Source organism: Bidens hawaiensis, unplaced genomic scaffold (assembly GCF_021521415.1).
Source record: "Bidens hawaiensis isolate Kalapana, Puna unplaced genomic scaffold, B.hawaiensis_p1.1 tig00007454_1, whole genome shotgun sequence".
Classification (NCBI taxonomy): domain Eukaryota; kingdom Viridiplantae; phylum Streptophyta; class Magnoliopsida; order Asterales; family Asteraceae; genus Bidens; species Bidens hawaiensis.
The window spans coordinates 613,675-638,962 of record NW_027491521.1 but is presented as its reverse complement, the minus strand read 5'-3'; the positions used below and the strand labels follow the sequence as shown (position 1 = coordinate 638,962).

At 35.8% G+C, this 25,288-nt stretch overlaps 2 protein-coding genes across 2 annotated transcripts; both read right to left on the bottom strand.

Annotated features, from left to right (window-relative positions):
* Positions 1 to 230: 230 nt before the first annotated feature.
* On the bottom strand, positions 231 to 4,837 carry LOC143635350 (protein FAR1-RELATED SEQUENCE 5-like). Its single transcript, XM_077103206.1, has 6 exons — positions 4,768 to 4,837; positions 2,198 to 2,745; positions 1,947 to 2,110; positions 1,611 to 1,869; positions 867 to 1,106; positions 231 to 776 (listed from the first exon to the last, which is right to left on the bottom strand). The coding sequence occupies exons 1-6, from the start codon at positions 4,835 to 4,837 to the stop codon at positions 231 to 233; spliced, it is 1,827 nt and encodes a 608-aa protein (XP_076959321.1).
* A 1,158-nt stretch (positions 4,838 to 5,995) lies between these two features.
* LOC143635349 (protein FAR1-RELATED SEQUENCE 6-like) lies at positions 5,996 to 11,347 on the bottom strand. Its single transcript, XM_077103205.1, has 4 exons — positions 11,329 to 11,347; positions 10,309 to 10,856; positions 10,158 to 10,221; positions 5,996 to 6,798 (listed from the first exon to the last, which is right to left on the bottom strand). Exons 1-4 carry the CDS (start codon positions 11,345 to 11,347, stop codon positions 5,996 to 5,998), a joined length of 1,434 nt encoding a protein of 477 aa, XP_076959320.1.
* Between the last annotated feature and the right edge of the window lie 13,941 nt (positions 11,348 to 25,288).

Genomic DNA, 25,288 nt, shown 5'->3' with positions numbered 1-25,288 from the left:
CCCCATGTATTAAAAAAATAAATAAATAAATATGCTTGATGTACGCTTGTCATACGCTTGTTATACGTTTGTGAAACACTTGTGTAAAAAAAGGTACTTACATAACACACAATCTAAAACACAAAAAAACTAACTCTTTCAATTTAAAACAATCAACTACGAATTCATTGTTGCGGTTGTTGCTGCAATGCTTTACAAATTCTGCTGTTGTGGCCAGGTATGTGACAAATTTAACACTCCCTATAACCCTTCCCATAGCGACTAATGGCTATCTCTTTCATTGATTTAATTCTTTTGTGCGAGCCACGACCCTTGTTTCTTATTCCAGTAGGTACACGAACAGTAACTTCTGATGGCTGTTCAAAACCTAAAACAACAGCAAATCTATACCTTTTAGATGGACGTACCTTTTCATACCGAGTTAAGTCTGCTTTTTCAATCATCAAATTCATCTCATCTCTAACTTTTATTAATTCATCAATATCTGCAACATAACTATTGATAAGGTATTCACTGGCATATTTTATTTCTCTTGAAATTTCTTTTATCTTCCTGTTCTGATCATTACCAAACTCTGACATTGGATCTGTTCTGATATTCACCGCAACCTCTTTCATCCATCGATCATTTATATATATTTTAGGGAATTTCTTAACTTGATACATATTCATGACGTAGAAAATATGCCGACACAGCAAACCATATTGTTCGAATCTTTTGCAGGAGCATGTTGCAATAGACTCTTCACCAAACTCACCATCCTTCTTAAACACAACCTAAAAAAGTAAAACGCTTATTAAATGCTTGTTATTTAACTTAAACTTAAACAACTTTAAACTAAACGCTTAATAAGCGCTCATAATTACCTCCAAAAAACCTGGAACATACGCATTAAAATCCATTATTTTACACCTCAAAAACCCTCCTTCTTCTTCACAAGAACTGAATTGTGAAACACTACCAACAATTTCATTCATTTCATCTTGAAGATCATTAAATATAGCTCTTGTATATATCCTAACCGCTTCCGTTTCAAGATAACTTCTGGTTTCTAACTGCGGATACGTGTACCTACTATCATGATCACACCGTCTGCCATTGTATCTCTGTATCTCCATACAAAAATCAAAATTTTGAAAAACTCAACTAATGTTAATTGAGAATTTGTAGCTTTTCCAATAAAAATTGTTTTCGCTCTCTGATCTTGATGTTGTACGCATCAATCCAGACAAAAGTTCATCTATATAAAAAGCAGGTATCCAGTAAAATCTGATTTCATACATAGCAGTAAGACATTTATTCTTGTCAAGCTCAAACTCAACCATTATAGCCTGCCATTTTTCCTCAAATTCTAAAGGACTAATTGAATCGGTCCACACAATGTTACATAGCCTACTCTTAAAATCTTCGTTGTTACATAAATCAGCCCCCACCTAATACACAAAAAACATGTTAAAACGCTTGTGTAAACGCTCGTTAACACAATATATAATCATGTCACGCTCATAAAACGCTCACATATTAAACATCAAAAGAAAAAGTCTATTGCCATTAAACGCTTGTCAAACGCTCATTATTCAAACTTCCTAAAACACAATTAAGAAAGTTACCTTGTCAACAACTTTCTTCATGATAAGCCATATACATAACTTATGCCTTGTATTTGGAAACAAAGCTGCAATAACTTGCTTCATAGCAGGGTCTTGATCAGTAACAACAACCTTTGGTGCATGACCAAACGACTTAAGTAACATTTGCAATAACCATGTGTACGATTCAATAGTTTCAGAAGCTAGTAATCCAACACCGACAGTAACACTATGACAATGGTTATCAATTGCGGTGAACGGGACAAAAACCATCTTGTACCTGTACATAGAAAATCATATAAAATACACACAAAAACATATACATACAGACAATCCTATATATACACACAAACTTACTTGTTAGTCTTAAATGTAGCATCAAAAGATATAATATCCCCAAATGCAAGATAATTACTCTTTGAAGTCTCATCAACCCAAAACATATGAATTAACTCACGATCATCATTGACATCATATTCAAAATAATAATCGGATGAAAATGTTTTCTTCGCACACAATATCTGAACAATTATCTCAGCATCATACTCTCCAATATAACAATTCAAACCTTATTTAAAATTCTTACAATCATCTTTAGTTGCACCTACCTTTTCAAAACCACCGTACAGTGTTCTCATAAGGTTAAACTCTTTAACAGGTCCCAAGTTCATATTAGAAAGCTCATAAATAGCTTCCTCTTGGACATGTGTTAACTTCCTCGCAGAACGAACAAACTGCATATCAGAAGCTGCAACCATTCTATGATTATGGCCTTCAACAAAATCATCTACCTCAAAAAAATCACTGTCAACAGATTTCAACTGTATATGTGCTCTACAACCACATCTAATTGTCGGCCTTTTCCTCCTTTTGTAATATGGCTTTCTTGATTCATCACAACCACCATCTGAAATATACATTTTAGCTGGCTTGTGACCTTCTTTACAACATGTAAAGTACTTGGTCTTTAGTACACCACCATGCACGTAAGATCCACCTTTACGAGCCCCAAATCCAGCTTTTTTAGCATATTCACAATAAAAATCAAATGCTTGATCAATTGACGAAAACCTCATTCCTTTAACAGGTTTGTATGAAGAAGCAACTTCAGGAATAATATCAACCCCTTGACCTTTAACCGAAACACTTGATTCATCTACACAAAACATCAAAAAAGAAAATTATAATCCATACATGCTTAAAACACGCTAAAAAATTATAACCAAACCATTTTAACAATTCTAAAAGTAACACGCTCATAAGACGCTCATATTATACTACGTTATAATAAGCTCATAATCAGATATAGTAACACACTCATGATACGTTCATATTATGAAACATCAAAAATCAAAGACAGTCCTAATACGAACACGCTCACAAACTAGACTAATCAATTATCACGTGATTCTCATGAGAACTAACATACATATAACTATTACGCTAATCCTAATAGTAACACGCTCATAAGATGCTCATATTATACAACTTTATAATCAGCTCATAATCATATATAGTAACACGCTCATGATACGTTCATATTATGAAACACCATAAATCAAACTAGACTAATCAATTATCTACTGTTGATTAATTCAAACACAGCAAAAACTTACATTCGCGATCATCTTCCATTTCAAACCCCTAAAATCACAAAAATCACTTGAAAAACTGCTTCGTGTACTCAAGAGAGCTCAATTGATAGTTTTTGGTACGAAAACTGTTTCGTAAAATAAGAAATTGATTTTAATTAAGCTAAATATCAGGATCGTAACCGTTTATACGCAAATTACCAAATTTAAATGAGGAACCAAAAAGAAAATCATACCCTTCTCGCTTAAAAATACTCGGGATCTCCTCAACGGCTTTCAACTGAATGATAAGTGTAGATCGACGCTTGTTGTCGCGTACGGTTTTGTACGATAGGGATTAGCGTATTCCATCTTTTCTCTCTCTCTCTCTCTCTCTCTATATATATATATATATATATATATATATATATATATATAAATGAATAAAAGTATGTTTTAAGAAAAGAATGTAATTATTTCAGAATGTCAAACAAAGGGTCTCACAACGTGGAAGCTTTTCAAAGAAGAAAAGACAACTGTGCTCAAAACAAAAATAATCAACAACTACCTGAACAATACATGAAACAAATACAGGAAATGATAACTAAAGCCGTGAGAGCTGAATCGCACCTTAGAACTGAATATAGGCAAACTCATCATACCGATCATTCTCGAAAATCCATAAAATCCGAGTCACGCCCTAACCAGTCTCTTCACGAGGAGAGCGTGCACGAATCAAATACTGGAGGTTAATTTAATCGAGAGTTCAAGAAACTCAAAATCGAAAGCTGCTCATTCAAAGATTTTAAGAATTTTGGTCCTAAAGAATTTTATGGCGACAAGAGCGCCATTGCAACGTTAAGGTGGCTAGAATAAATGGAATCGATAGTGATAATCAGCAAATGCGCCTAACAAGATAAGATTTAGTACACGGCAAAATGTTTAAAGGGGAAGCTTTAGAGTGGTGGAACGCTCTCATCATGAGCAAGGGAAGACAAACGTTGTATCAACTACAATAGGAAGAATTCAAGGAAATGGTGCTGGGGAAATTTTGTCCAATGCACGAGACCGATAAAAACCATTCCAAGTTCTTTAACCACAAGGTGGTTGGAACTAATCTTCGTGAGTACAATACCAAATTTCACGAGTACTGTAGAATCGTGCCCCAGCTGGTGACGCCTGAATCCAGCAAAGTAACTTGATATATCTGGGGACTTCCGCAAGAAATTCGTGAAATGGTAAGGTCTCACTTACTTCAAACCGCTGACTCCGCCATGGAATTAGCTGGTTATCTTATGAACGTTTGAATCCGTAACAAAGAGGAAGACAAGAAGGTGGTGCCATCAAATGACCACAAGATAGTTGGAAGCTCCCGATTCAAGGGCAATGGTGTAGAACAACGAAAACCTGGATCCAACTCCAACTATACCCAATGAAAAATCTGCATGAAATATCACAAAGGTCGGTGCCACTTTGCTCCACTTCAATTGTTTGTGACTCGTGTCACAAACCCGGTCACGCAACGGCTGACTGTTGGTAAAAGACGATGACTTGCTATAACTGCAAAGAAATGGGACACCTCAGCTTCAAGTGCCCCAAGAACAAACCTGTTGCTGGAGTTGCGGCTGGAAGTGGTCCAAGAAACGAGCCAAAGAAAGGAAACGCCCGAGTCTTCATCTTAGACACAAAGAAACCGACCGACATGCCAAAAACCATCACATGTACGTTCTTATGTAACGACACGTATGCTAGAGTTTTATTCGATTCAAGTTCCAATTTAAGTTTTATAGATTATAGATTTTGTAGTAAATTAAACGAACTTTTAAAGAAATTAAATGAAATTCTAAGCGTCGAGTCCTCTAGTGGCAAAATCCTTAAAATCTTCGAAGCTTTAGAAAACGGAAAAATCTTGTTAACTGGTTACGTTTTACCCATCCAATTGTTGCCCATGACTCTTGCTAGTTTTGATATAGTACGTGGTATGGACTTATTATCCAACAATCATGCCCGTATCATCTGCAATAGCAAAACCATTGAACTTCAAGCCCCTGGTAAAAGAACAATTCGAATTGAAGGGGACAAGGACGCTGGTCAAGTTAGCATAATCTCCATTATTAGAGCTAACTAGGGTTTGAATCAAGGATTCTTAGTATTCATGGCCTACGTCACCAAAGAATCCAAACCAAAGGAGATAAAGACGTGCCTATTGTCTACGAATTTTACGATGTCTTTCCCGACGAGCTGCCAGATATTCCTCCCGATCAAGAAGTCGAATTTAGAATAGATCTTATGCTTGGAACCACTCCAATGGCCAAAGCTCCGTATCGTTTGGCTCCAACCTAAATGAAGGAACTGAAGAAACAATTAGACGAGCTACTCGAAAAAAAGATTCATCTATCCAAGTTCATCATCGTGGGGAGCGCTAATTCTCTTCTTAAGAAGTAGGATGGATCAATGAGAATGTGTATCGACTAGGAGCTCTAAACAAAGTGACCATCAAAAACCGATACCCATTACCCCGAATCGATGATCTGTTCGATCAACTGCAAGGAGCAAGCTACTTCTCTAAGATAGATATGTGTTCTAGCTATCACCAATTGAAAGTCTAATCCGAAGATACCCCGAAAACCCCATTCCGAACAAGGTATGGACATTATGAGTTCACGGTCACGCCGTTAGGTCTCACTAATGTCCCAGTCGCATTCATGGATATGTTGAACCGAATCTGTAAACCTTACTTAGATAAATTTGTTACCGTGTTGATCGACGACACACTTATTTATTTTAAGTCAAGGGAAGATCATGAAACGCATCTCAGAATCCTGCTTGAATTACTTACTTGTTAGTCTTAAATGTAGCATCAAAAGATATAATATCCCCAAAAGAAAGATAATTACTCTTTGAAGTCTCATCAGCCCAAAACATACGAATTAACTTACGATCATCATTTACATCATATTCAAAATAATAGTCGGATGAAAATATTTCCTTCGCACACAATATCTGAACAATTATCTCAGCATCATACTCTACAATATAACAATTCAAACCTTGTTTAAAATTCTTACAATCATCTTTAGTTGCACCTACCTTTTCAAAACCACCGTACAGTGTTCTCATAAGGTTAAACGCTTTAACAGGTCCCAAGTTCATATTAGAAAGCTCATAAATAGCTTCCTCTTGGACATGTGTTAACTTCCTCGCAGAACGAACAAACTGCATATCAGAAGCTGCAACCATTATATGATTATGGCCTTCAACAAAATCATCTACCTCAAAAAAATCACCGTCAACAGATTTCAACTGTATATGTGCTCTACAACCACATCTAATTGTCGGCCTCTTCCTCCTTTTGTAATATGGCTTGCTTGATTCATTACAACCACCATCTGAAATATACATTTTAGCTGGCTTGTGACCTTCTTTACAACATGTAAAGTACTTGGTCTTTAGTACACCACCATGCACGTAAGATCCACCTTTACGAGCCCCAAATCCAGCTTTTATAGCATATTCACAATAAAAATCAAATGCTTGATCAATTGACGAAAACCTCATTCCTTTAACAGGTCTGTTTGAAGAAGCAACTTCAGGAATGATATCAACCCCTTGACCTTTAACCGAAACACTTGATTCATCTACACAAAACATCAAAAAAGAAAATTATAATCCATACACGCTCAAAACAAGCTAAAAAATTATAATCAAACCATCTTAACAATTCTAATAGTAACACGCTCATAAGACGCTCATATTATACAACGTTATAATTAGCTCATAATCAGATATAGTAACACGCTCATGATACGTTCATATTATGAAAGATAAAAAATCAAAGACAGTCCTAATACGAACACGCTCGTAACACGCTCACAAACTAGACTAATCAATTATCACGTGATTCTCATGAGAACTAACATACAGATTTACTATTACGCTAATCCTAATAGAAACACGCTCATAAGACACTCATATTATACAACTTTATAATCAGCTCATAATCATATATAGTAACACGCTCATGATACGTTCATATTATGAAACACCATAAATCAAACTAGACTAATCAATTATCTATTGTTGATTAATTCAAACACAGCAAAAACTTACATTCGCGATCATCTTCCATTTCAAACCCCTAAAATCACAAAAATCACTTGAAAAACTGCTTCGTGTACTCAAGAGAGCTCAATTGATAGTTTTTGGTACGAAAACTGTTTCGTAAAATAAGAAATTGATTTTAATTAAGCTAAATATCAGGATCGTAACCGTTTATACGCAAATTACCAAATTTAAATGAGGAACCAAAAAGAAAATCATACCCTTCTCGCTTAAAAATACTCGGGATCTCCTCAACGGCTTTCAACTGAATGATAAGTGTAGATCGACGCTTGTTGTCGCGTACGGTTTTGTACGATAGGGATTAGCGTATTCCATCTTTTCTCTCTCTCTCTCTCTATATATATATATATATATATATATATATATATATATAAATGAATAAAAGTATGTTTTAAGAAAAGAATGTAATTATTTCAGAATGTCAAACAAAGGGTCTCACAACGTGGAAGCTTTTCAAAGAAGAAAAGACAACTGTGCTCAAAACAAAAATAATCAACAACTACCTGAACAATACATGAAACAAATACAGGAAATGATAACTAAAGCCGTGAGAGCTGAATCGCACCTTAGAACTGAATATAGGCAAACTCATCATACCGATCATTCTCGAAAATCCATAAAATCCGAGTCACGCCCTAACCAGTCTCTTCACGAGGAGAGCGTGCACGAATCAAATACTGGAGGTTAATTTAATCGAGAGTTCAAGAAACTCAAAATCGAAAGCTGCTCATTCAAAGATTTTAAGAATTTTGGTCCTAAAGAATTTTATGGCGACAAGAGCGCCATTGCAACGTTAAGGTGGCTAGAATAAATGGAATCGATAGTGATAATCAGCAAATGCGCCTAACAAGATAAGATTTAGTACACGGCAAAATGTTTAAAGGGGAAGCTTTAGAGTGGTGGAACGCTCTCATCATGAGCAAGGGAAGACAAACGTTGTATCAACTACAATAGGAAGAATTCAAGGAAATGGTGCTGGGGAAATTTTGTCCAATGCACGAGACCGATAAAAACCATTCCAAGTTCTTTAACCACAAGGTGGTTGGAACTAATCTTCGTGAGTACAATACCAAATTTCACGAGTACTGTAGAATCGTGCCCCAGCTGGTGACGCCTGAATCCAGCAAAGTAACTTGATATATCTGGGGACTTCCGCAAGAAATTCGTGAAATGGTAAGGTCTCACTTACTTCAAACCGCTGACTCCGCCATGGAATTAGCTGGTTATCTTATGAACGTTTGAATCCGTAACAAAGAGGAAGACAAGAAGGTGGTGCCATCAAATGACCACAAGATGGTTGGAAGCTCCCGATTCAAGGGCAATGGTGTAGAACAACGAAAACCTGGATCCAACTCCAACTATACCCAATGAAAAATCTGCATGAAATATCACAAAGGTCGGTGCCACTTCGCTCCATCTGCAACTGTCTGTGACTCGTGTCACAAAACCGGTCACGCAACGGCCGACTGTTGGTAAAAGACGATGACTTGCTATAACTGCAAAGAAATGGGACACCTCAGCTTCGAGTGCCCCAAGAACAAACCTGCTGCTGGAGTTGCGGCTGGAAGTGGTCCAAGAAACGAGCCAAAGAAAGGAAACGCCCGAGTCTTCATCTTAGACACAAAGAAACCGACCGACATGCCAAAAACCATCACATGTACGTTCTTATGTAACGACACGTATGCTAGAGTTTTATTCGATTCAAGTTCCAATTTAAGTTTTATAGATTATAGATTTTGTAGTAAATTAAACGAACTTTTAAAGAAATTAAATGAAATTCTAAGCGTCGAGTCCTCTAGTGGCAAAATCCTTAAAATCTTCGAAGCTTTAGAAAACGGAAAAATCTTGTTAACTGGTTACGTTTTACCCATCCAATTGTTGCCCATGACTCTTGCTAGTTTTGATATAGTACGTGGTATGGACTTATTATCCAACAATCATGCCCGTATCATCTGCAATAGCAAAACCATTGAACTTCAAGCCCCTGGTAAAAGAACAATTCGAATTGAAGGGGACAAGGACGCTGGTCAAGTTAGCATAATCTCCATTATTAGAGCTAACTAGGGTTTGAATCAAGGATTCTTAGTATTCATGGCCTACGTCACCAAAGAATCCAAACCAAAGGAGATAAAGACGTGCCTATTGTCTACGAATTTTACGATGTCTTTCCCGACGAGCTGCCAGATATTCCTCCCGATCAAGAAGTCGAATTTAGAATAGATCTTATGCTTGGAACCACTCCAATGGCCAAAGCTCCGTATCGTTTGGCTCCAACCTAAATGAAGGAACTGAAGAAACAATTAGACGAGCTACTCGAAAAAAAGATTCATCTATCCAAGTTCATCATCGTGGGGAGCGCTAATTCTCTTCTTAAGAAGTAGGATGGATCAATGAGAATGTGTATCGACTAGGAGCTCTAAACAAAGTGACCATCAAAAACCGATACCCATTACCCCGAATCGATGATCTGTTCGATCAACTGCAAGGAGCAAGCTACTTCTCTAAGATAGATATGTGTTCTAGCTATCACCAATTGAAAGTCTAATCCGAAGATACCCCGAAAACCCCATTCCGAACAAGGTATGGACATTATGAGTTCACGGTCACGCCGTTAGGTCTCACTAATGTCCCAGTCGCATTCATGGATATGTTGAACCGAATCTGTAAACCTTACTTAGATAAATTTGTTACCGTGTTGATCGACGACACACTTATTTATTTTAAGTCAAGGGAAGATCATGAAACGCATCTCAGAATCCTGCTTGAATTACTTACTTGTTAGTCTTAAATGTAGCATCAAAAGATATAATATCCCCAAAAGAAAGATAATTACTCTTTGAAGTCTCATCAGCCCAAAACATACGAATTAACTTACGATCATCATTTACATCATATTCAAAATAATAGTCGGATGAAAATATTTCCTTCGCACACAATATCTGAACAATTATCTCAGCATCATACTCTACAATATAACAATTCAAACCTTGTTTAAAATTCTTACAATCATCTTTAGTTGCACCTACCTTTTCAAAACCACCGTACAGTGTTCTCATAAGGTTAAACGCTTTAACAGGTCCCAAGTTCATATTAGAAAGCTCATAAATAGCTTCCTCTTGGACATGTGTTAACTTCCTCGCAGAACGAACAAACTGCATATCAGAAGCTGCAACCATTATATGATTATGGCCTTCAACAAAATCATCTACCTCAAAAAAATCACCGTCAACAGATTTCAACTGTATATGTGCTCTACAACCACATCTAATTGTCGGCCTCTTCCTCCTTTTGTAATATGGCTTGCTTGATTCATTACAACCACCATCTGAAATATACATTTTAGCTGGCTTGTGACCTTCTTTACAACATGTAAAGTACTTGGTCTTTAGTACACCACCATGCACGTAAGATCCACCTTTACGAGCCCCAAATCCAGCTTTTATAGCATATTCACAATAAAAATCAAATGCTTGATCAATTGACGAAAACCTCATTCCTTTAACAGGTCTGTTTGAAGAAGCAACTTCAGGAATGATATCAACCCCTTGACCTTTAACCGAAACACTTGATTCATCTACACAAAACATCAAAAAAGAAAATTATAATCCATACACGCTCAAAACAAGCTAAAAAATTATAATCAAACCATCTTAACAATTCTAATAGTAACACGCTCATAAGACGCTCATATTATACAACGTTATAATTAGCTCATAATCAGATATAGTAACACGCTCATGATACGTTCATATTATGAAAGATAAAAAATCAAAGACAGTCCTAATACGAACACGCTCGTAAGACGCTCACAAACTAGACTAATCAATTATCACGTGATTCTCATGAGAACTAACATACAGATTTACTATTACGCTAATCCTAATAGAAACACGCTCATAAGACACTCATATTATACAACTTTATAATCAGCTCATAATCATATATAGTAACACGCTCATGATACGTTCATATTATGAAACACCATAAATCAAACTAGACTAATCAATTATCTACTGTTGATTAATTCAAACACAGCAAAAACTTACATTCGCGATCATCTTCCATTTCAAACCCCTAAAATCACAAAAATCACTTGAAAAACTGCTTCGTGTACTCAAGAGAGCTCAATTGATAGTTTTTGGTACGAAAACTGTTTCGTAAAATAAGAAATTGATTTTAATTAAGCTAAATATCAGGATCGTAACCGTTTATACGCAAATTACCAAATTTAAATGAGGAACCAAAAAGAAAATCATACCCTTCTCGCTTAAAAATACTCGGGATCTCCTCAACGGATTTCAACTGAATGATAAGTGTAGATCGACGCTTGTTGTCGCGTACGGTTTTGTACGATAGGGATTAGCGTATTCCATCTTTTCTCTCTCTCTCTCTCTCTCTCTCTCTATATATATATATATATATATATATATATATATATATATATATATATATAAATGAATAAAAGTATGTTTTAAGAAAAGAATGTAATTATTTCAGAATGTCAAACAAAGGGTCTCACAACACGGAAGCTTCTCAAAGAAGAGAAGACAATTGTGCTCAAAACAAAAATAATCAACAACTACCCGAACAATACATGAAACAAATACAGGAAATGATAACTAAAGCCGTGAGAGCTGAATCGCACCTTAGAACTGAATCTAGGCAAACTCATCATACCGATCATTCTCGAAAATCCGTAAAATCCAAGTCACGCCCTAACCCGTCTCATCACGAGGAGAGCGTGCACGAACCGAATACAAGAGGAGGATTTAATCGAAAGTTCAAGAAACTCAAAATCGAAAGCTGCTCATTCAAAGATTTTAAGAATTTTGGTCCTAAAGAATTTTATGGCGACAAGGGCGCAATTGCAATGTTAAGGTGGCTAGAATAAATGGAATCGATAGTGATAATCAGAAAATGCACTGAACAAGATAAGATTTAGTACACGCACAAATGTTTAAAGGAGAAGCTTTAGAGTGATGGAACGCTCTCATCATGAGCAAGGGAAGACAAACGTTGTATCAACTACAATGGGAAGAATTCAAGAAAATGGTGATGGGGAAATTCTGTCCAATGCACGAGACTGATAAAATCCATTCCAAGTTCTTTAACCACAAGGTGGTTGGAACTAATCTTCGTGAGTACAATACCAAATTTCACGAGTACTGTAAAATCGTGCCCCAGCTGGTGACGCCTGAATCCAGCAAAGTAACTTGATATATCTGGGGACTTCCGCAAGAAATTCGCGACATGGTAAGGTCTCACTTACTCCAAACCGCTGACTCCGCCATGGAATTAGCTGGTTATCTTATGAACGTTTTAATCCGTAACAAAGAGGAAGACAAGAAGGTTGTGCCATCAAATGACCACAAGATGGTTGGAAGCTCCCGATTCAAGGGCAATGGTGTAGAACAACGAAAAGCTGGATCCAACTCCAACTATACCCAATGCAAAATCTGCAAGAAATATCACAAAGGTCGGTGCCACTTCGCTCCATCTGCAACTGTCTGTGACTCGTGTCACAAAACCGGTCACGCAACGGCCGACTGTTGGTAAAAGACGATGACTTGCTATAACTGCAAAGAAATGGGACACCTCAGCTTCGAGTTCCCCAAGAACAAACCTGCTGCTGGAGTTGCGGGTGGAAGTGGTACAACAAACGAGCCAAAGAAAGGAAACGCCCGAGTCTTCGTCTTAGACACAAAGAAACCGGCCAACATGCCGAAAACCATCACAGGTACGTTCTTATGTAACGACACGTATGCTAGAGTTTTATTCGATTCAGGTACCAATTTAAGTTTTATAGATTATAGCTTTTGTAGTAAATTAAACGAACTTTTAAAGAAATTAAATGAAATTCTAAGCATCGAGTCCTCTAGTGGCGAAATCCTTAAAATCTCCGAAACTTTAGAAAACGGAAAAATCTTGTTAGCTGGTTACGTTTTACCCATCCAATTGTTGGCCATGAATCTTGCTGGTTTTGATATAGTACGTCGTATGGACTTATTATCAAACAATCATGCCCGTATCATTTGTAATGGCAAAACCATTGAACTTCGAGCCCCTGATAAAAGAACAAATCGAATTGAAGGGGACAAGGGCGCTGGTTAAGTTAGCATAATCTCCATTATTAGAGTTAACAAGTGTTTGAATCAAGGATGCTTAGCATTCATGGCCTACGTCACCAAAGAATCCAAACCAAAGGAGATAAAAGACGTGCCTATTGTCTCCGAATTTCACGATGTCTTTCCTGACGAGCTGCCAGGAATTCCTCCCGATCAAGAAGTCGAATTTAGAATAGATCTTATGCTTGGAACCACTCCAATGGCCAAAGCTCCGTATCGTTTGGCTCCAACCTAAATGAAGGAACTGAAGAAACAATTAGACGAGCTACTCGAAAAAGGATTTATCTTTCCAAGTTCATCATCGTGGGGAGCGCTAATTCTCTTCTTAAGAAGAAGGATGGATCAATGAGAATGTGTATTGACTAGGAGCTCTAAACAAAGTGACCATCAAAAACCGATACCCATTACCCCGAATCGACGATCTGTTTGATCAACTGCAATGAGCAAGCTACTTCTCTAAGATAGATATGTGTTCTAGCTATCACCAATTGAAAGTCTAATCCGAAGATACCCCGAAAACCGCATTCCGAACAAGGTATGGACATTATGAGTTCACGGTCATGCCGTTAGGTCTCACTAATGTCCTAGTCGCATTTATTGATATGTTGAACCGAATCTGTAAACCTTACTTAGATAAATTTGTTATTGTGTTGATCAACGACACACTTATTTATTTTAAGTCAAGGAAAGATCATGAAACGCATCTCAGAATCCTGCTTGAATTACTTAGAAACGAGAAGTTGTACGCTAAGTTCTCGAAATGTGAATTTTGCCTTCACGAAGTACAAATTCTCGGTCACATTATAAACGTGAATGGAATTCAAGTAGATCCCGCAAAGATTGAAGCCATCTCAAAGTGGAAACTTCCAAAATCGCCAACCGAGATCCGAAGTTTCTTAGGTTTGGCCGGCTACTATCGAAGATTCATTGAAAATTTCTCTAGAATATCCGTTCCTCTAACCTCATTATCTCGTAATAATATCAAATACGAATAGGGAATCAAACAACAAGAGGCGTTCGCTATGCTTAAACAAAAACTCACCAATGCACCTATACTGGCCTTGACAGAGGGTACTGAAGATTTTGTTGTCTTTAGTGATGCGTCCCATTCCAATTTAGGATGTGTACTAATGCAACGAAATAAAGTAATCGCTTATGCCTCTCGTCAATTCAAGGTAGACGAGAAATATTACACAACTCACGATCTAGAGTTAGGCGCCATAATCTTGCTTAAAAGTTATGGAGGCAGTATCTCTATGGAGTCAAACTCATTGTGTACACTGATCACAAAAGTTTGAAACACATCTTTGAACGAAAAAGGCTCAACATGAGACAACGAAGATGGATGGAAATATTGAACGATTACAACTGTGAAATCGTTTATACGAAGGTAAAGCCAACGTTGTGGCCGACGCCTTAAGTCGTAAAGAGCATGAGAAACCAAAAAGAGTGCGAGCATTACGACTAGAACTCCAAGTTGATCTAGTCAAGCAAATCCGATTAGCCCAACTCCAAACGATTAAAGAAAACAAGATCTCCGACGAAAAACGTAATGGCACCATTGACTCGTTAGTCAAAGGTGACGACGGTATACTTAGACTTGGAAACAGGATCTGGGTACCAATCGTTCGAGAACTACGAGAAAAGATCTTGAGCGAAACTCACAAATCCAAGTACATGATGCACCCCGGTAGTGACAAAATGTTTCAAAATCTCAAACCTAACTACTGGTGGAATAGAATGAAGAAAGATATCACTTTGCATGTTGCAAAATGTTTAACGTGTTTAAAAGTTAAAGCCGAACATCAAAAGCCCTTGGGATAGCTTCAGCAACCCGAACTTCCCGTTTAGAGATGGGAAATGATATCCATGGACTTCATCACAAAACTTCCGAAAACCACTCGTCAACATAATGCAATCTGGGTTATAGTTGATAGGTTGACAAAATCCGCACATTTCATACCTATCAATGACACCTATTCCATGGATAGATTAGCACGAATATATGTAAACAACATCGTTGCATTGCATGGAATGCCTTTGTCTGTCATCTCTGATCGAGACAGTCGCTTTACATCTCATTTCGGGAAAAGCCTCCAACAAGCATTAAGAACCAAGTTGAACCTTAGCACTGCTTATCATTCTCAAACTGATGGGCAAAGCGAAAGAACAATCCAAACGCTTGAAGATATGCTCCGCACTTGTGTGACCAACTTAGGTGGAAGTTGGGATGACCATATTCCCCTAATGGAATTTATGTATAACAATAGTTATCACACAAGTATTCAAGCCGCACCGTTCGAAGCGTTATACGGCCGAAAATGTAGAACGCCGGTATGTTGGTCTGAAACTGGATATAATCAACTATCTGGACCTGAGATAGTCCAAGAAACCACCGATAAGGTGTTACAAATTCGAGAACAACTTAAGACGGTGCGAGACCGACAAAAGAGTTACGCTGATATTAGTCGTAAGCCGTTAGAATTCAATGTAAGCGATAAAGTCTTATTGAAAGTTTCGCCTTGGAAGAGTGTTGTTCGCTTTGATAAGAAAGGAAAACTAAGTCCACGTTTTGTGGGACATTTGAAGTACTTGAGCAAATCGGTATCGTCGCTTACCGTCTGCGACTACCCGAAGAAATGAAAAGGGATACACGATATATTCCACGTCTCTAATCTGCGTAAATATTTAGCCGACGAATCTTTATCAATACCCTTAAAAGATGTCGAAATAAATGAAAACCTCAAATTCATAGAACTACCTTTACGAATTGAAGAAAAAATACCCCCATTTATTCTAGAATGTGCATCTCATGGACGTGATTCATTCCAAGGTGGGGAGGATGTAATATCACGAATATTCTGAGCGAAAATACCAAGTATTAAAACTACAATGACCATATTTTAAAAAAAAAAATTTGACCCATTGCGATATGCGATGCGTATTGTGAAGGGGGCTCATAAAAACGAAGAAAACAAAGAGATTGCGATGCACACTACCCCCGAAGCCACAACGTCATCGCGTATCGCGATGACGTGGTCTGACAGGCGATGACATGTGCCCCCCCCCCACGTGTGTCCACATGGCACACGTGGCAAGCCTACTGGTTACGCGTAATGCTTAGTCGCGATACGCAATGGCCTTTGATTGGCCCATCACGTATCGCGGTGTCCTTCCGAAATCAGCCTATAAATAGGGCTTCAAGCCCATTCATTTCATCACACAAATTCACTCTCTCTCTCTATAATACACTCTCTCACTACCTCGTAAAACGTGCCACCGAGCCGACACTTGTACCACGTAACCTTGTGCCGACACCCGACAATAACTCGAAGTACGTGCCACCACGGGATGAGCCGAAACCCCGCCTCGAAGAATGTGCCGACGAAGATTAACGACCAATGTGTCTCGATTCGCGTGCAAGTGTTGATCAAGATTACTCGAGAATCGTGAAAGCGTTGAGGAGCTGCCCGAAAGTTTAGAAAAATATAAGCCAACCAAGGTATGGATAATGCCCAAATAAAGTAATAATATAATATTAAAAAGGCTTAGACCCTAGTCGAGAGTATACTCAATACCTTGAGGTAATAAACAAAGAAAACAAAGGAAATATGAATAAAGATATAAATGTAAATCATTGATAATAATAAAATATTATTTAAAAGATTTTAAATAATAAAGTAAATAAATAAAGTGTACGTTTAACGTAGTATAGAAATATAAAAGATAATTCAAACGAAAGGTTTGAATATATTTAAATAAAAGAAAAGTGGTTTTGAACTAAATGTTCGAATAAGAAAACATAATCGAGGTAGAGATTATACAAAAATAGACTAAAAGTTTAAAGCAAGATCATTGATCTAGTAATAACAAAAGGTTATTATCATACTATAGGCCCGAGATAGCTAAAGAAAGACTAATCAATCAGTGAAGTGAAGCTGTGAATACGCCCAAACTTTTATAACTTTTTTAATCGAGTCAAAGTAAATTGATTACATGAGATTGTGTATCTCTAAAACATTATGAACAAAAGTAATCGCTGGCCCTCAGGCTGTAGTGTACGTTTGTTTGGATCCTACATATGTGGTAGACGGTGGGCACACCGCGCCACACCTGGTTATATGCCTCCGCCGCGATGGGCCGGACCTAAGTTATGTCCGAGAGAGGGTAATCATGTGTATACTAATGGTAGCTAAGTAATCTCGAACGTTGCGTTGTTTGTTGAGCGGTTCGAGTTGAGATTAAGTTTATAATTGTGTTTTAAGTTTTTAACTTGATTATTTCTAAGCCACGATGAGCTGAGACCTAAGTTATGTCTCGAGGGGTAATTAAGTAAATAAAATATTTTTGCGTCAGCTTATTTACCAGCATGTGTTGCTGAAGTATTTTCAAACTACTTTACATGTAATGATTGATAGACGTTTGGGAAAGACGAAGTGACCACTAGGTGATCTGATGGCTCAGATCATTTTGTTAAAACTTTAAATATGTAAATGGTGGTTTGTTAAACAAGTAATCATTTTGTAAACATTAACCGGGTATTTTATAACCCCGCGTTTTGTTATGTGAATATTAATATTTTAATCCTCACAAATATTTCCGCTTTAATCCATAACTCTAATTTATTTACAAAAATGGTACCAACTGATGGTCACACGTCCAGGATCAAGATGGGGGTGTGACATAGATTTTGTAAGATTTATGTTTCCATTAATTTTTTTCTTTCTACGGAGTTTTATTTATCTCATAGTTTTTAGGTGACTCATTAAATAGCTTATTTCATAATTTTACTAGTTCTCGTAGTTATTGTGATTAGGGGTGGCAACTGGTTTGGGTTAGGTCGAACGGGTCACGGATTGAAACCGATTGGGGTGCGAACAGGTCAATTAAAAAAATGTTGTTTTTGGTTTATTTAGGAGCGAGTTAAGGTCGGAACAGGTCTAATGAGTTTCATGTTTTTTTATTTTTATGTGGGATTATTTTATAGAATAGTAACCAAGTTTTGAAATAGTTTTAATCACATCACTTATAAAATGTTTTGTTCCAATCAGGTCACTAAAGTTTTCTTTTTGTTTTAATCATAGATAGTTTACCTGGATAGCAGGTTATGTAGGTTTTTTTTTTATTTTTAAATTGTTTGACATTGCAAAATATTTTTTTTTAAATTGACAAAACTAGTTAAAACTGAGAAAAAATCGAAAAATTGCAAAAATTCCAGTGTTTTTTTTTTTGTAAATTTTAAGTGTTTTTAATGCAATTTTCCAGAATTTTTTTTTTATTTTTTTGCAATTTTTTTTCAACTTATAAATTAGTTTTCTCAACTTTTTAAAAATATTTTGCATTGTCAAACTATTTAGAAATTAAAAAAACCTACATAATCTGTTTTCTAGGTAAAATATCTAAAAGTAGAACACGAAGGAAACTTTAATGGCCTGATTGGAACAAATCATTTTATGAGCGACTTGATTAGAAAATTTTCAAAACTTTTTTAATATTCTAAAGAGTATTCCCTATTTTTATTGAATGAGGACAATGAAGGAAACATTTTGCTTTTTTTTTTATTATGATTTTTTTTATATTTTACCGAGGGTTTTTTTATTTAGATTAAAACCCTTAAAAAGGTATTTTTTTTAATTCACAATATAAATAAAAAATAAAAAAAACAAGTAAAAAAACTAAAATGTTTTCTTCGTTCACCTTGTTTAAAAAAGCCCTGAGAAATGAACTGAAACTGTAAAAATCGATGAAAACGAAACCAAAAACCAAAACCGAACCGAACTGATTGAAACTGAAAAAATTGAGCAAAACTAAACAAAATAATTGAAATTGAGCAGACTTGAAACAAAAAAAACCGATCAAAACGAAACAAAAAACGAATCTGAAATTGACCAAAAAGAAACTGAAACCTAACTCGTCCCGTGCGATACTCGTGTCGGCTCGAAACCGAGCCAAAACCTGAACCGAATCCGTTCCAAACTGCGAAAACTTGTCTCGTTTTGAAATCGGCGCCACTCCAAACCCCGTTTCGACCCGAACTTGCTATATTTCTTTAGTACACTAACGCATGTCGACCTATTTTGACAAAAAAAAAGGTAGAATTTCACTTGACCCATTTTGACCGTTTTAATTAATTTATATATGACCTAAACCAATTCATATAATTTTTAAAGCAACAAAAACTAACCCATTTGAAATACTTTTAGTCAAGATTGTCACCCCTAATTGTGATATTGTAAAAGTGTTTACTTCACAAATTTAATCATCTTTTACAAAAAATTGTGCGTCTCCTTTCATTTTTATGTGAACACTAGATTTTACGTAATCCTTCAATTTTCACGAGATCACCAGAATTTGCATGATCAGTTCAGTATCATGTGAACACTAGATTTAACGTAATCCTTCAATTTTCACGTGATCACCAGGTTTTGCATGATCAGTTCAGTATCATGTGATCACTTAATGTTTTACATAATCATATATATTTTCATGTGTTAACTTACTTTACGTAGTCCAGGGGTAAGATCATATACATATATAACTCGTAAATTTTGTTTGTTAATGTGTAATTGGTTCGCTTGTATTTTTGTTATTTATCAAATTTGATCGTTAACTTTCGATCATTTAAAAACAAATGGATCTCGCAGTTCAGATATCGTAAAAAATATTTCCGTTTCATGTAAATTAATTATTTTGTTAACTAACAAATTTGTTAACTCCAAACACCTTGAACATATTTTTAGTAATGATTGTTAAACTGCAAATTTTGTGAACGTATAAATTTGGTCAAGTTGTATTGTGTTATATATCTATTCTAACTATTTATATAATCGTCTACCATAAAATCATACGTGTCGCTTTCAGGTTGTTCCCCCTATTCTCTAGAGCCACAAGATTGCTTAATTTCTAAATGGATGCTTCTCATGCATTTGATCCAAAATCGCGGTTATGGGTCTTACCAAACCCAGATAGTCTTTAAATGGGTTATAACATCTCATTTATTTGTGAAACTCTTTCATAATCAAACAATAATTTCACGGGTTATGGGCAGTGGCGGACCCATGATTTTTTGCCAGTGGGGTCCTAATTTTTTCGGTTTACAAAACGGGTCGGTCGTTTTTCAGGTCGGGTCGAGACGAGGAACATAATAAAACACGAAAATATGGTGTCATTGGAAACGAGTAAGTAGAAAGAATATAGATTAGAAACTAGATAGAACATACACTTTTAATTCATTTTTATTCATACCCGAAAAACATAAGCGTAAGCTATATATATATATGGTCTTACATAAATAACCAAGACATGAAAAACTAACCCTTACACAAATAAATGATTAATTATAATATACATACACAAGATAAATAATTTAAGAATATGTAAAACCTATGTTGTCATTATATATGTTGCATGATGATAATGGTTATATGGGATAAACTAAAGAAAAAACACAAATACCCTAACTAAATAACTAATATTGACTATGATATTAAAAAAACAACAAAAACTGGGTATGGTGAGGCTTGAACCTGCAACCTCCCAAAGATAAAACAAGGGACTTTCCACTAAACCAGTTCAGCCTTAATAGTATGGGTTCCAAGTATTAATTTTTATGGGGTCCTTACAAAATTTAATATACCGTCTCTAAGTAATTTTTAAAAAACATTGGTGTCCCGGGACCCCGATGGGAACTATGTGGGTCCGCCCCTGGTTATGGGTCTCACCAAACCCGGATAACCCTTAAACGGGTTATAACATCTCATTTATTTATGAAATAACCCCTTAATCATCAAAGAATAATTTCTATAGGTTATGGTCTTACCAAACCCTAATAGCTTTCAACTGGGTTATATGATCTTATTTAGTGGTAAATACTTTCATCCCCAAACCCTAATTTAATTTATCTTCTTTACATGCTCTCAATTGCTGGTCTATCATCTCAATCGCCGGTTAACTTCTGATACTATCCGTCATCGTCAACTACATCAACGTCCCCTTTTTCATTAGACAAATATTATGGTCATGTTTGTTCATTTAAAAAACATGTTCGTGTATTTTTGTTTGTTAAAAATCTAAAAACAGCTACACATCTCAATTGAAAATACCCAAACGCAAACAAATATAATTACAAACTAATATATATGTATTAAATTATTACAAACTACATTAAAAAATAAAATAAATCATCATAAAATAGCAAAACGATTAAAAACAAAAACTTAAATAAACTCCCGTAACACGGGAGGATCGAACTAGTGTGTGTGTATATATATATATATGGGTGAGGTTATAATAAGAAGTGAAGTGTGTCTAAGAAGTATATGAAATGATCGAGTGCGTTGGATTGTGCGATCTAATGGTTAAGATCCATTGTAGTGTTTTTTTGGAGTGTGTTTTATTTTAATACATTTTTATAACACTCCAGGGACATAGTCGTCCAGTGTGTTGTATTATATTCAGAAACATTATCAATCAATAATTATCATTTTATTATCCAATTTAAAACATAACCCCAACAACATCACAAGATATATAAAAGTGTGTTTTAAATCAAATAATTATTAACACCAAATTTTAATCAAAATGTAAAACACAACACCAAGAATACCAAGAACAAAAACACACTTTTATCAACAGAAACACACTAGCTGAATTACAAGAAAACCATACTATTATTCTATTTTTTAATGTACTCTTTTATGGCAAGGTAAACTCTAAAAAAATAAAAATAAAACATTTCTATTTTTTTAATCGTGAGTTGATATCTCCACCAGATAATCTCCCCAGCCATTGTTTCTGACGAGGTCTTTTTTCAGTACACCACAAATCAGATCCAACAAATTCTCCGCAGTTTCGGGCTCACAGATTGTCTTAAACTCAGTACAAATCTGCTTAATGACGTTACTTGATTCCGTTAACGAATTTGCATTCTGTGGCGGTAAGTCTCTGTTACGGAGAAGGATTTCCGTCACGACGACAAACACGAGCTTCCGTTGAGGCTTTGAATTGGTTGATGAATCATTTTCGTTATCATATTGTTGCTTCTCCAGAAAACAAAAGACGTTGGATTCATCCGGAATATATTTTAATGCTCGGTGTATTTTGGAAAGTTATGTGAAATTGGAATCACCGGATATGATCTCGTCGTATTCGGTTAATGTCACCGGAGAAATTATAGAGCTTCATATGCCATCTTCTTCTAGATATACGATAACTTTAAGATCTGCAGATTAAAACCAAAATATTCCAATGGTGAAAGAGGTTATAAATAAGGGAAGTTATAACCGAATAAAAAACTTTCAAAAATAATAAAAATTATATGGACCATGCTACCCCTTTATGTTTTGTTTAATCCAATGATATTAATCACTCCCTACATTTTTTAGGAAAACTTAACTTTTTCATTCTAACCCTGATATATATATATATATATATTAGGATAACCCCTCCCCTATATATAAGGTTTAAGAGAGAACTCAAAAAAGTGGGAAACTGGTAAACTCTTCATTTTACATGTAAAAAAAATACTAAAAGAATTCATTTTTATGTAAAAAACACATTTTTACATAATATTTTTATAGTTTTTTACATATAAAAACAAGTAGAAACCTTTTAGTTTTTTTTATTTTCAGTTTTAAAAACGTAATTTTTTCACAAAATTCGTTCTTTTATTGAAATGTCTTCTACACGTATTTATAAGCAAAAATTTTTAAAAACTTTATGCTAAAACTAATTTTTTACATGTGAAATCGAGTTTTATATTATTTATTTACATGTAAAATGAGGAGTTTCCCAGTTCCCCACTTTTTTTGAGTTTCCTCTTGAACCTGCCTATATATATATATTATACTCCCTCCGTCCCATTATAAGTGTCATAGTTTGACTTTTCAAGTCTTTCTTTTGCAACTTTGACCGTAAATAATTTTGTTCGTGTCATATAATACTTGATGAAAATTATATCAATGTAAAATACATTTAAAACCCAGTCCATTCATATATTTTACATAAAGTAATATATAACACAAACAAAAATATTGCGATCAAAGTTAAACAAGAAAGACTTGAAAAATCAAATTAGGACACTTATAATGGGACAGATGGAGTACCTTAATTTGCAACTTTCATAACCCAAACCTTGGTTTATGTGTTGTATTTTCTGCATATGTTGTTGTACATTTTCAATTGAGTTTAGGTTGCTCCAAGTGTACATTGACTTTAAACGTGCCTCTCGATTAGGTTAATTGGTGTCTTTCGTGTCCTTTTGAGTGTTGAAAACACTTTATATTTTATGTTTCAGAAGCTTTTTCTCAATTCATCTTCAAAGCTTTCTCTCCATCTTCAAAAATACCGTTCTCTTCCTATCACCGGATGTTTCCGTCTTCCGTTTTGAAATCCTCGGTGACGGCGACGGCAGAGGTATAACGGTGATGTTGTACGAAATCTGCTTTCTTTTTCGATCTTCGTCGTTGCCGGCTATTGGAACCATAGATTGCGGCGGTGGCGGTGTTGCTGCGTGCGCTTGCTTTGTTCCAGTGATGCAAGGTAACAAGTTCGTTATGTGATGTTTTGTTAACTGTTTGATTTGGGATGGTTTGTGTCGCTGTAGTTGAGACAATCATTGAGCATCTCTATTATTTCTCTATTTTAAGTGACAATTATGGCCTTAGTTTGGCAGCCATTGAAGCAATAACGTTCTCCTGAGCTTCGACCGGCATGTACTGTTGTTATTGATTGAATCTGGGCATTCACCGGAACTACGATAACATACGCTAATGGGTGAAAAGTAAAACCACATATTGGGGGTAATTTGATCATATAAATTGGTTTATTGCCGTGATGATGATTCGGTTTTTGGCAAAGCGACTTATGTTGCAGCCATGATTCGGTTTGTTGGCGAGGCGATTTTTGTTGCAGCCATGGTTCTCTTTCTTGGCGAGACGACTTTTGTTGCAGCCATGATTCGGTTTGTTGGCGAGGCGATTTTTGTTGCAGCCATGATTTGGTTTCTTGGCAAGGCGCCTTTTGTTGCAGCCATGATTCGGTTTCTTGGCGAGGGACTTTTGTTGCAGCCATGATTCGGTTTTTCGCGTGGTGACTTTTGTATAGTTTTGTGCTTTTAAACTGTAATGATTTTTTGGTCTTAAAATTGTTAGAGCTTACTGTTGTTTATAAATTCGCTCCAAAAGTTATTTAAGTGCCTACGAGAGTTATAAAAGTAATCAAAAAAATGTTCCGCTCTTTATATAGTGACTTTGAATTTTCAAGTGAAAGTAAAAAAGGATTTGTCTTCTGAAAAGTTGTCGACTGTGAGTTGTGTTTGCTACATCGATGCAACATTTGTTGAAATGCCTCATCTTCATAGTATGGGCATGGCAATATATCATATGGGTTGAAAATGTTAAGACCGAGTTCACCTAAAAGTTGAAACATTTAAGGGGATAATTTTAAATATCCCGTCGTTCCAAGATCAAGTGATGCCAACGTCGACCGAGTGATAACTTTTCTAGTTCAATTGATCATATAGTATTTACATTTCGAATCCATTCATGATTGTTAATTTTGATCATTCATACCACTTTGAGTTACACTGACGTATGGACTATGGAGAAATAGTGAAAAAATCGCTTACAGATCTATACGAGGTTGAGGAAGCCAATAAGTAGCTCGATCAAATTTAAGTATTTTACATTTTTATTTAGACATTTAGCTTCATGTCTATTGATTAGTTTGAGTTGTTTTTTTGTAAGTATTTTACATTTTTACTTTGATATTTAGCTTCATGTCTATTGATTAGTTTGAGTTTTTTTTTTTGTAAATGCTAGCCTCAGGTAAAATAACGCAGACCTAACGCGCCACTCTAATCTGTCGCGGATGTCTTTGCCGA